The sequence below is a fragment of the Euleptes europaea genome, chromosome 14, assembly GCF_029931775.1.
Source record: "Euleptes europaea isolate rEulEur1 chromosome 14, rEulEur1.hap1, whole genome shotgun sequence".
Lineage (NCBI taxonomy): Eukaryota > Metazoa > Chordata > Lepidosauria > Squamata > Sphaerodactylidae > Euleptes > Euleptes europaea.
Window position 1 is genome coordinate 29,618,885 of NC_079325.1, and position 12,175 is coordinate 29,631,059.

The 12,175-nt window shown below is 48.5% G+C and overlaps 1 protein-coding gene across 1 annotated transcript; it reads right to left on the bottom strand.

The window, feature by feature from the left end:
- Positions 1-529: 529 nt before the first annotated feature.
- On the bottom strand, positions 530-1,724 carry LOC130486732 (neuropeptide Y receptor type 4-2-like). Its single transcript, XM_056859986.1, has one exon. The coding sequence runs from the start codon at positions 1,681-1,683 to the stop codon at positions 589-591; it is 1,095 nt and encodes a 364-aa protein (XP_056715964.1). The 5' UTR covers positions 1,684-1,724; the 3' UTR covers positions 530-588.
- Positions 1,725-12,175: the final 10,451 nt, after the last annotated feature.

A 12,175-nucleotide genomic window follows, 5' to 3' on the forward strand; every position in this document is an offset into this window, starting at 1 on the left:
TTCAAACACGCCCATAAATCTCCCATAGTTGCAACTTGTAGGGGAAGGCTGGTAGTGGTGGACAAGCTGCCTCTAAGAAAATTTGTCCTCTATTAGTGCCTGCTCAAGAAGGAAGCCCCAGAGAGCTTCTGAGGCACCCTGGAATAGAGCTGGAAAACTACTTTCCTTAATACAGCTGAATCATTTAAGATCCCTTCGTTTCACTGAGTGACATGTATCCCCTTTAGTAATCTGCACAAAATCCCAGCTGCAATCTCCATATATTTCACCTAAATTCTCTAACGAGCTTTTAAAGCTCCTGGGGGTGGGCTTAGGACCACAAAGATCACAACATGCAATCCTTCAATAGTCTGGGTCATCCCCATCTCCACCATCAGTTTCTATACTTGATCTGCAGGCTGCCTGACTTGAAGCAAGATGCCCCAGCCAATTTCAGATGATCCCTGATAAGAGCATAGTGTGTGGTGGGAGGTGAAGGTACCAAAAAGATTTGGAAATTTCTAAATAGCAGAAACATACTCTGCCTCGCCCAGTGCTGAGGAAGGAGGTGTCTTTGCTGTTTGAAGGCACTACATGGGATCCTGGCAGTCAAGCATTGGTTCCTCCACTACGGAGCGAGGCCTTGGAGATCTCAGTGCTGACAGTGGAGAGGGGGAAACTCTCGTACTTGTCCTTCTCACTACTGCAGCTGCAGCGATACAGCAAAGCCTTGACCTCCTTCTGGAAATTGCTGTTGAGGAACCCGTAAATGATGGGATTGATGCAAGTAGAAGCCATGGCTGTGAGGTGGCAGAGTGAGAAGATGAAGTCGTGGTAACACACCGAGATCTTCTCATGGTCCCAGTCATAGAGGGCGTTGAAGACCGTGAGGGGAAGCCAACACGCGGCGAAAGCAGCGACGATGCAGGCCAACATGATGTTGACCCTCCTGTGACTGGTGGCCCGTGAGCCATCCTTGGCCCGCTCCACCATGTCCTTGCGGCGCTGAAGACGCAAGAAGATACGGAAATAGCAGGTCATGATGAGGATTAGAGGCAGGCAGTACTGGAAAAGGAAGAGGAAGGTGGTGTAGGCCAGGCGGTGATGGTTGGATGGCCAGCTCTCGACACAGAACAGGTGGTTATCAAAGTTAGCAAAGGGGAGGCTGACGTTCCGAAAGGGTTCGGTCAGGATGTTGAAGGACAGGAAAGGCAATGAAATGAAGCAGGCTACTACCCAGGTAAAGGCCACCGCGAGATAGGCATGGTTGGCTGCTGGCTTCCACCCGGTTGGGTTGATGATGAGCTGGTGCCTCTCCAGGGCAATCCAGACGAGGGAGAGGATGGAGACGGTGACAGAAATGCACTGGACGAAGGGGCTGGCCTTGCAGAGTGCTTCTCCCAGGATCCAGCGGTCCATCAAGGTGTAAATGACAGTGATGGGCATGCAGACAAGGGACATGAGGATGTCGGAGAAGGAGAGGTTGGCGATGAAGATATTGGTGACATTCCTCATCTCCTTTTGCTGGATGATGACGCAGACTAGGCAGAGGTTCCCAATCAGCCCCACAGCAATAAATGTGCTGTAGGCCACTATCAAGAAGGTGCCGTTCCCCACTGAGTCACTGCTGCACACTTCAGTTTCCTCCAGCAGGCTCAGCTGCTCAGAGAAGTTCAAGTAGAGGAGATTCATCAGCTGGTCCATGGCACTTTCCTCTCCTGCAAGTGTAGAAGGACAGTTCTTCTCTGGAGTTGGCTGTGAACAACGTTGGCAGCAGCTGTATATCTCCGGTGAATGTCCAAGTTGTTGTGCTCACCCAGGAACTGGCCCTGCATGGAGGAAGAAGACACACAGTGATTAGACGGTATTTGCAGAATTCCCTCAACACGTGTTTTAGAAGAAGAGTTGGTTTTTATCTGACGACTTTCTCTGCCACTTAAGGAAGAATCAAACCGGCTTACAATCACCTTCCCTTCCCCTCCCCACAACAGACTCCCTGTGAGGTAGGTGAGGCTGAGAGAGATCTAAGAGAGCTGTAACTAGCCAAGATCACCCAGCTGGCTTCATGTGTAGGAGTGGGGAAACCAACCCAGTTTATTAGATTAGCCACTGTTCATGTGGAGGAGTGGGGAATCAAACCCAGTTCTCCAGATCAGAGTCCACTGCTCCAAACCACCGCTCCTAACCACTACACCACCCTGGCTCTCATGCTTAAATGATCCCACCCTATCTCAGAGGCTTGAGGTGAATAACACTGTGTTTGCTCAGAATACCACTCTGTGCATAGAGTTATGCCAAACCTCTGGTTACCATTTACGGTGAATACAGATTTTGGCTGCAATTCTAAGAACACTATTCTGGGAGTAAGCCCCAGTGAATAAAATGGGATTTGTTCCTGAGTAGACCTGCTTAGGATTGTTCCCTTTAAGGGCAGGTTCTTCACCCACAGTGAAGCAGAGTTCCCATTCATTTCAATGTCTCAGTCAACTGTACCCTTGGTTTGGCTGTTCGGGTGATCAGTGAACTTCTTCCAGACATACTATTTTTTCCCCTTTTTCACAATAAATTTGCACTTGTTATGCATCCATGAGAGCCAGCGTGATGTAGTAGTTAAGATGTCGGACTAGGACCTGGGAAACCCAGTTTCAAATCCCCACTTGTGCCAAGGAAGCTTGCTGGGTGACTTTGCTTGCTCATATTTGGATGGGAGACCCCCAAGGCATACCAGAGTCGTGATGCAAAGGGAAGCAATGGCAAACCACCTCTGAACATCTCTTGCCTTCAAAACCCTACGGGATCACCGTAAGTCAGCTGTGACTTGACGGCCCCCCAAAAATGCATCCATATTCTATAGCTTTGTAAACAGCCGCTCGCTGGTAATTAATGTTTGTTGTAGTGGGTCCAGATATTCCTGCAAGTAGTGCTATCATAAAAGGAATATCATGTTTTTACAGCAATCACACAGCAATATTTAGTCACTGGGAAAATAGTTCTGTTCCTGCCCCCCACTCCATCCAGCATATCAGCTATGATGATAATACAGTTTTACTAGTATCTGATGAAGCTAAAAGCTCATGAGCTGTCATTAAAAAAAAGTCTTAAAGGTGGGACGAGATTTTCTTAATAATACTATACATGAGCCTGGCCATGGCTGGGATAGGGCAGGATATATATCTTAAAATAAATAAATAAAAATAAATACAGGTGCCTTCCAAATATCGTATGTCCACAAAAGATAACATGAAACAACATTCGTTTGCTAGCCTGCCTGCCTGCCTTGCTATAGGCATTTATGCAGCAGCCCCATGGCGCAGAGTGGTAAACTGCGGTATTGCAGTCCAAGCTCTGCTCACGACCTGAGTTCGATCCCGACGGAAGTCGGTTTCAGGTAGCCGGCTCAAGGTTGACTCAGCCTTCCATCCTTCTGAGGTCGGTCAAATGAGTACCCAGCTTGCTGGGGGTAAAGGGAAGATGACTGGGGAAGGCACTGGCAAACAACCCCGTAAACAAAGTCTGCCTAGGAAACGTCGGGATGTGACATCACCCCATGGGTCAGGAATGACCCGGTGCTTGAACAGGGGACCTTTACCTTTTTTAAAAGTGGGCTCTTTAACTTACCAGGAAAGTTCTTGCTGGGCTACTGCCCTGGACAGATGCTGAACAAAAATCCAACACAATAACCTCAATTCCAATATAATATCACCATCTAACATCACAAAATCATCATATAAGATATAACAGTCAAACCACTCACGTAAGAGAATCTTATCATTAAACTATATACAAGAAGAAAGCAGCTCTAAATATTGCACGAGCTCTAAGGCTCATTAAAGTTTATAATCCCAAACAGTTCAAATTAGTAACTTGTCATCCCAGGAGAGTGTTCAGAAGAATTCAGAAGGCGGTTCTCTCGAGTTACTCGGTTTCGACGTCCTTCTTCAGTTCCATTTCATAAGACTCCCCTTAGTCATACCAATTCATATACCAAGCCGCAGTTTTTGCATTTACATTTTCTCCGTTCCCCCGAGGGATACTGGTATGGACAGGTGCTGGCAGCCTAGAGCAAGCCGAACCTGGGCTTGGTAGCATTGCCAGAGGCTTGGACCTGGCTGGGCAGCAGCGCTTGGCTGGTACTGGCATGGGAGGAGGTGACGACCAGCAAGCCTATGCCTGTCATCATCATTACCACAGCCCAGGTCTGAGCCCAACAGCCCCTACCGGGCTGTCAGCACTTCAGGGGCCGCTCAGCTTACTCCTGGGCTGTTTTAACCCACCCCTGTACTTAGAAGAAGAAGAATTGGTTTTTATATGCTGACTTTCTCTACCACTTAAGGGAGACTCAAACCGGCTTACAATCGCCTTCCCCTCCCCACAACAGACACCCTGTGAGGTAGGTGGGGCTGAGAGAGTGTGACTAGCCCAAGGTCACCCAGCTGGCTTCATGTGGAATCAAACCCGGTTCTCCAGATCAGAGTCCACCGCTCCAAACCACCGCTCCAAACCACTATACCATGCTAGTTCTCAACTAGAATGGGAGCAAAAAGTTCGTAAGTGCTAAGCCCCTGGTCACCAAATATCAATTTTTGTATATATTACATTACTTAAAACTTGATATTATTCATATCGAGAACCATGAAATAATGTTTAAGGCTACACTATTAAGAATTCACCAGATTAGCCTCTGCCACTCATGTGGAGGAGTGGGGAATCAAACCTGGTTCTCCAGATCAGAGTCCACTGCTCCAAACCACCGCTCTTAACCACTACTTACTTGCAGCACATGAGAATCCTGCAAGAAAAAAAGAGAATAACACACACACATGAAGCTGCCTTATACTGAATTAGACCCTCGGTCCATCAAAGTCAGTATTGTCTACTCAGACTGGCGGCGGCTCTCCAGAGTCTCAAGCAGAGGTCTTTCACATCACCTACTTGCCTGGTCCTTTCAACTGGAGATGCCGGGGATTGAACCTGAGACCTTCTGTATGCCAAGCCGATGCTCCACCACTGAGCCACGGCCCCTCCCCTAAATAAATAAACTCTCTTCCCATTTGTACAAGCTTCTGTGCCTGGTTGCTTGGAGGAGTTTCTCATTCATTACAGGTGAGCAGCTGTTTACAAAGCTATGGAATACAGAGACATAAATGTCACAAGCACCTACTGTGTGGTCTACAGCAGCAAGTAGCACCAGCTCTCTCCTCTCCTCATCCCTTTAGGCCTGTTGCCTTTAATGTAGTTTTCGGAGCGTTTATTGGAAGAGCTGGTTTTTATACCCTTATTTTCTCTACCTTGAAGGAGTCTCAGAGGTGGGGCTGAGAGAGTTAGGAGAGAACTGTGACTAGCCCAAGGTCACCCGGCAGGCTTCATGTGGAGGAGTAGGGAATCAAACCCGGTTCTCCAGGTTAGAGTCCACTGCTCTTAACCACTACACCATGCTGGCAGTGCTATTGCCTCAGCACCATTTAAGTACAGGATGCTCCCCAATTTTTTTTTTTTAAAGAGAGCAAAGTCCAACAAAATTCCTCTCTTTTTGCTGCAGAAATAGCCCCACCACTTTGGGGAGCTTTTGCTTTCTGTATTAGTACACTCCCCTCTCCAGCTCTGCAGTTTACACCCCCACCCCTTGAAGGTGCAAAAGGCTATTCCTCCATCCTCTTGCAGGATGACTCTTAAATTTGAGTCCAGTGGGTTCAAACGGGCAAAGGAAAGGGTGGAAGGGTGCAAAGTACACTTTTCAGCTTGGCACAGAGCCTGGCACATCTTGTGACTGCCTGGCCTTGGAGTGCACCGCTAGGCAGCAGGCGCCCTTCTTTCCACCTCATGCCCTCTACCAACCAATGCCCAGATGGGTATGTCGCCGGGTGGCAGATCTCTTGAGACAGACGCTTTCGGGAGTTGGTTCCCGTTCCTCCGCATGGCCCCTGTTTTAGGACTGGAAGAAGCTGGTACCCCCCCAGGAGGAAACACAGATAATGTACATTACATAACTTAACAGAGAGGTTGCCATGGGAGGAAGAGTGGGAAAGGCGCCGGTCCCCCAAATGGATGGGCAGAGGGATGGATGAGAGCCCAGGGCTCTGATGCAGGGTCCACCCCTCCACAAACACACGCCCCTCACTCACCTGAGATCCAGACCTAGTTCCCAGCACAGAGCATCACATCAGGTCCAGAGATTTTCCTCTCCCAGCAGAGGGATCTGCTCCGAAAGCTGCTGCCCCTTCTCCCGCACACCTTCCCGGCGCACGTGAATGCGTCTGCCAGCTGCGGGGTCCTCCTTCTCCTTTTGCTTTCCACTCCCCCGGAGCTCCGGATTAGGAAAAGAGGGGTGGGGGAGAGAGAGAGGTGCAGCAGGAGGGTTGCCTGAAGACCGAATCGGAAAGCCCCCCTCCCTTCCCGCAGCTCCACCCCGGGGAGGAGAGCGGGCCAGCCGGGGCTTCCACGGCCCCAGCCTCCGGCACGTGGGGACCACTCCCCTCCCCCCCCACCTCCCCGGCCGGCGGCGATGCCCGGCGGCCGAGGCTGCTGCTGCATGCGGGGGCGGTGGCGCAGGGGTGCGGGGGGGGGAGAGGGCTTTGCAAGGGGCGGCTGGGGATTGGGGGGGCGGGATTCAAGGAGGTGGGCGGCTGGGACGCATCGGCGCTTGCAAAGCAAAAACGAGATGCGGCAAAAAATGCTTCGCGCCGCTTGGCAAGGCGAGAGAGAAAGAGAGAGAGAGGATTTGTGCCCGGGAGGTTTGGCCTTGGATTGGCCACCCTCTAAGTGCACATTTCCCCCCGTGCAAATTCTCAAAAGTCAACAATAAGCCCCCCCCCCCCCATGCAGAGTTTGGAGAATTCGGATGGGGGAAAGGTGCATCTGGAGAGCGGCAACCCTCCCGTGCCTCAATGGCAAGAGAGAGGTCTCCTTGGCGCGGCAGCTCTTCCCCCTGGCGCAATCCCAGACCGGGGGCACTTTAATGCCATTTGCGCACGGGAGGTTTCGCTTGGATTTGTTGCTCTCTGCTGGATGCACATTTTCCCCATCCAAATTGTCCAAACTCTGCACGGGGGCTTATTTTCGAGTTTGAGAATGCAGACGAGGGGAAATGTGCATCTAGAGAACGCAAATCCAAGGCAAAACCTCCCAGGCATAAATGGCCTGTGTGTGTGTGTGAATGCGTGTCAGTCGCCTAGTCAGTCGCGCCTGCCCTCCCTTAGGGGAGGCTGGGTGTGTCACCTCTGCAGTGACACCTCTGCTGCTGGGCTGGGCCCTTGGCTCGCCTCCCTCCCTCCAAATGGCAGCGCCTGCGTGACATTGCTTTGCGGGTGATTCACGCCTAGATGCTGGTCGCTCCCTGACGCCTGGCAGTTCACACGGGCATCCATGTCGCATGATTCCTCTTCGCTTGACAGGCTCGTGGGAAGATGCTCTGGAATGGCACCGGGTAGCTCTGGCTGCAGAGAAGCGCTTTGGAAGACTCGTGGCTATCACTGGACGTTAGGCACCAGCTTCGGTCTCTCCCAATGAATTTAAAGGTGCTTGCCTTTAGTTGACTGGTGCCCTTTCTTGTCTGAGTTTATGCCAAGTGGCATAAAGAAGGGCTATGGCTCATTCAGAGGCACCGGCCACTGCAGTGCTGCAGTCAGAGGAACTAGATGTTTGGTGATCCTTACTGATATCTGTAAAAGCATCTTGGAGGTGTAGGCTTGCCAACCTCCAGGTAATAGCAGAAGATCTTCCGCTATTACAACTGAGCTCCATCTGATAGAGATCAGTTCCCCTGGAGAAAATGGCCGCTTTGGCCATTGGACTCTCTGGCATTGAAGTCCCTCCCCTCCCCAAACCTCACCCTCCTCAGGCTCCGCCAAAAAAAAAACAACCTCCCGCCGATGGTGAAGAGGGACCTGGCAACCCTATGGAGGTGGCAGTTTTTGGTGGGAAGACACAGCAAAGGGACTTGCTTCTCCCTTCCCCATGTTGCATTCCCCATTGAAACTGTAACCCCCGCAATTGTAAAAGGAAAAAAGCTACTATAGAAAAAATTGGCCCAGGACTGCGCATGTAGCATTGCACTTGTGCAGACAGTCCTTTGGTTTGCTTAACATTCTTGTGTGAACTGTCTCCAACTGAAAAGTATTGTATTTGCAGTGAGGTGCAGCAACAGGAAAGCTCTTTCTGCAGCATTCGTGATCTTCAGCGGTTGCTTTCAGCATGCAGAAAATATAGGTGCTGAAAAATAGGCAGTCCCACAGCAAAGATCACCCACGAGTGATAATTCTGAGCAGTTTTGCAGCACTTTAGTGTATTCAGTCCAATGCACGTGTATCTCACCCACAAGGAGCCCATACGATGAGTCAGTATTACTTCCCCCATATTGCTAACAGGCGGTTGAGACATTGTTTAGAGGCAGGCAATAGTTATTTAGGGAACTGGAGAAGGTGGTTTGAAGGAGAGGCTGCCGATCATGGTGTGACTGTTCATCTCATCTCACCTTCTATCAAAAGGTTGTGCAGGCTTTGGTAGTGGTTAACTTTTTTTTTTGCAGAAAAAAGTTTATTAATACACTATAGCATATACATAGGCCTAGAAACCATATTTTTACAAGAAATATTTCCCGAATACCTAGCAATGGTGACACATCATATCCTTTGTGTTTGAGGAGAAGATTTCCTTAGATTTCAGAATCTGCTTGTCAGCTGTAGGACTTAGGTCTGATTTCCAATATCTTGCAAATACTAGTCTAGCAGCTGTAAACAGATGCACAATTAAATTCTGTTTGTCTTTTAGAAAAGTGTGTAGCTTAGTAGCATGACCTCGGCAGAAAAGGGGAAATCTATAACAAAGCCTTTTTTAAAAGATAAGCTATAATAGAAGTGAATATATTTGTGCTCTACAACATGTCTACTACATGTGGTATTGTTTAACTTTCTACTCTTTTTAAAAACTATTGTCTGTATCAAAACCTAAGGTGGTTCCAGCTTTTGCGGGGGGTGGGGTGGGGTGGAGTGGAATCTTTGCTGAAGGAGCCTTACTTCAGGGTAAATGTATAGTAGGATCCTTCCCATAGAGATAGATTTTTACTGGGAATATAGCACTACATTAAGTGCCAAATTTAGACACCTGGCACTTAGTGTAGTGCTATATTTCCTGTAAAAATCTATCTCTATGGAAAGGATCCTACTATACATCTACCCTGAAGTAAGGCAAAGATTCCACTCCCCGCCCCCTTGCAATTTTCCTTTCCTTTCTTTGTTTTCTGCCTAATTCATGACTTGCTTTTCAGGATACTTGTGAATCAGTGATTAATTAACAGTTCTTGTATCCCTTGGCCAGGTGGAGGATTAGATATTACTGTACTTATTTTTTTTTTGCTTTGTAGCCAGCCTAACTCATTGCTCACTGTTCATTTTATTTTATTGTTTGTTATCATGATTGCCTGATTGCAAAGCAACAGTAATACGGTTTGCCTAAAAAAAAATAGCATTAGCTTTGGACAAAGTGAAAAATAGTACTTAAGCTCACCTTCCGTTTCTCAAATATAAATTGATAAGTTTGTGTGTGAGTGTATAAAGTGCCGTCGAGTCACAGCCGACTTATGGAAATCCCAGCAAGGGGCTTTCAAGGCAAGTGGGAAGCAGAGGTGGTTTGCCATCGCCTTCCTCTGCAGGGACTTCCTTGGTGTTACCGGCCCTGCTTAGCTTCCAAGATCTGATGAGATCGGGCTATACTATGCCATCTTCCATTGATAAATTTACAATTGATTAATGAATGGATAAAGAATCAGCCTAGGAGAGAAGCAGGAATTAATATACCACATGTGCCTATAGCATAATGGAAGAAGTGCTATGAAACTTGGGAACAGACAGGCAAGCGGGACTTCCAGCCCTCCCCCGCCCCAGGCAATAGCCACTTGACTCCTACCCCTTCTCTTTCCCTGGCGAAGCAAGTGTACCATTTCTGGCTGCATTCTGGGCTTTTTCCTTTCTTCCTCCCCCACCCCCAACACTCTTCTTGGGACCCTTGGCAGCTTTCCCTGTTGCTAACCCCCCCCACTCCAAGTTCCTTTCAATTCTTTGATTATTAGCAGCAGAACTTAGTGAGATGGGCTCAGCAGAGAGGGATTTGCCCACATGGTAACTTGGGAGCTGAACATGGACTGACGTCATTCAAAGTGAGTCTTACTTCTTTCAGTCATCAGCATTATTGAAATCAGACTTTAAATTAGTCACTTTCCTGAGTTTCTTGTCTTGCTTGCGGTTGCAGCAATTCCACCACCTTTTTGTCCATTTAATTTTTTTACAGGAAGTTAAAAAGATATTGCATTTTTAAATCAGTGTGTATTTGATTTAGCACAGCAATTAAATAATAATATAGAAAAAGGCAAAGCTCCAACTGTTGAAAAATAATATGTAAGGAAGGAGAGCCAGCGTGGTGTAGTGGTTAAGGTGTTGGGCTAGGACCTGGGAAACCCAGGTTTGAATCCCCACTCGCGGCATGCAAACTTGCTGGGTGACCTTGGGCCAGTCACACTTTCTCAGCCCTGACCCTGGCTAGTATTTGGATTGGAGAGCTCCAAGGAATATCAGAGTGACACAGAGGCAGGCAATGGCAAACCACCTCTGAATGTCTCTTGCCTTGAAAACCCTGTGGGGTTGCCATACATCAACTGTGACTTGACGGCAAAAAAAGGACATGTAATGGCAGGCTGCTTCTACACAGAGGTTTTTCCCAAATGGAAAGGAAGAAAACCTCACATTAAAGGGGAACATCCATGCGGCACTGGGATCATTCTGAGCACCACTTGTGGCATTTCCCCTTTAAGCCAGAGGAAGATCAACCTATTCAAATCTGGCTCAAATAGGAATCCATGGAGAGGCTGCAGGGTGGGGCCTCTGTAGACACTCCCTCTGTCACCACTAAGGCAATGGGGCGGAGCCAAGCTCTGGGACAGCTTGCTGTTGTACATAGTGTTGCCAACTCCAGGTTGGGATACCTGGAGATTTGGGGGTGCAGCCTGGAGAGGGGAAGGGTTTTTTTGGGGGTGGGGAACCTCAGCAGGGTATAATGCCATACAGTCCATCCTACAAAGCAACCCTTTTCTCCAGAGGAACTGATCTCTGTAGCCTGGAGACCAGTTGTAATCCTGGAAGAACTTCAGGCCCCACCAGGAGGCAGGCAACCCTGGAATTCCCACCCTTTTTAGCCCTTTAAAGAGCTTTTGCCCTTTCTCTGCCAAGCTGTGGTGTAGCATTACATAGGGAAAGTAAGAGGAAAAGTGTGTGGGGAGGCCATAGCTGCAGGGGATCCTGGTGCATTTGCTTTTACACTTGTGCACAAGTGGGATTGAGGAATCATAGAATCATAGAGTTGGAAGGGACCACCAGGCTCATCTAGTCCAACCCCCTGCACAATGCAGGAAATTCACAACTACCTCCCCTCCCCCACTGACCCCTACTCCATGCTCAGAAGATGGCCAAGATGTCCTCCCTCTCATCATCTACCTAAGGTCATAGAATCAGCATTGCTGACAGATGGTCATCTGGCCTCTGCTTAAAAACCTCCAGGAAAGGGGAGCTCACCACCTCCCGAGGAAGCCTGTTCCACTGAGGAACCACTCTAACTGTCAGAAAATTGTTCCTAATGTCTAGATGGAAACTCTTTTGAGGAATAAGAGAGGAGTGGGATGAGGTGCATTTTCATCCCCCCCCCATGTGGATGCACTCACAGTGCTATCAGGATAAAGCAATGCAGAAGGTGAGGTTTCGCTCACCACACCACCAACTGAGTCATGAATCATTCTTCTCCACGGGCACAACAAAAGCATTCTGGCAGTTCACACTGGAAGAGCGGCCCGACAATTGTGTTTCAGTTGCATTCAGAAAAATCATTGCAAGCCAGGTTATAAAAAAGACCTGGGGGCAGTATGGAACACAGTGGAATACATTGGTTTGGTTGCAGTATTATCTGGGGGGGGGGGGGAAGGTAGTTGTGAATTCCCTGCATTGGGCAGGGGGTTGGACTAGATAACCCTGGAAGTCCAGGGTTTCTATGTTTCTTTGTTTTACTCTGTGTTTATATGTTTAACTCTCAGTAATAATGAAGTGAACGCATTGATGCCAATTGCATAGAAAAGGGCCAGTGTAGATGCAGCTGATGCTTGCATTGATCAGTGTTGATGCTAGCATATCCAGCCAAGGAAGCTGGGAGCATAGAATTG

Coding starts and splice junctions, on each gene's coding strand:
- LOC130486732 (XM_056859986.1), bottom strand. CDS start 1,683: ATGGACCAGCTGATGAATCTCCTCTACTTGAACTTCTCTGAGCAGCTG.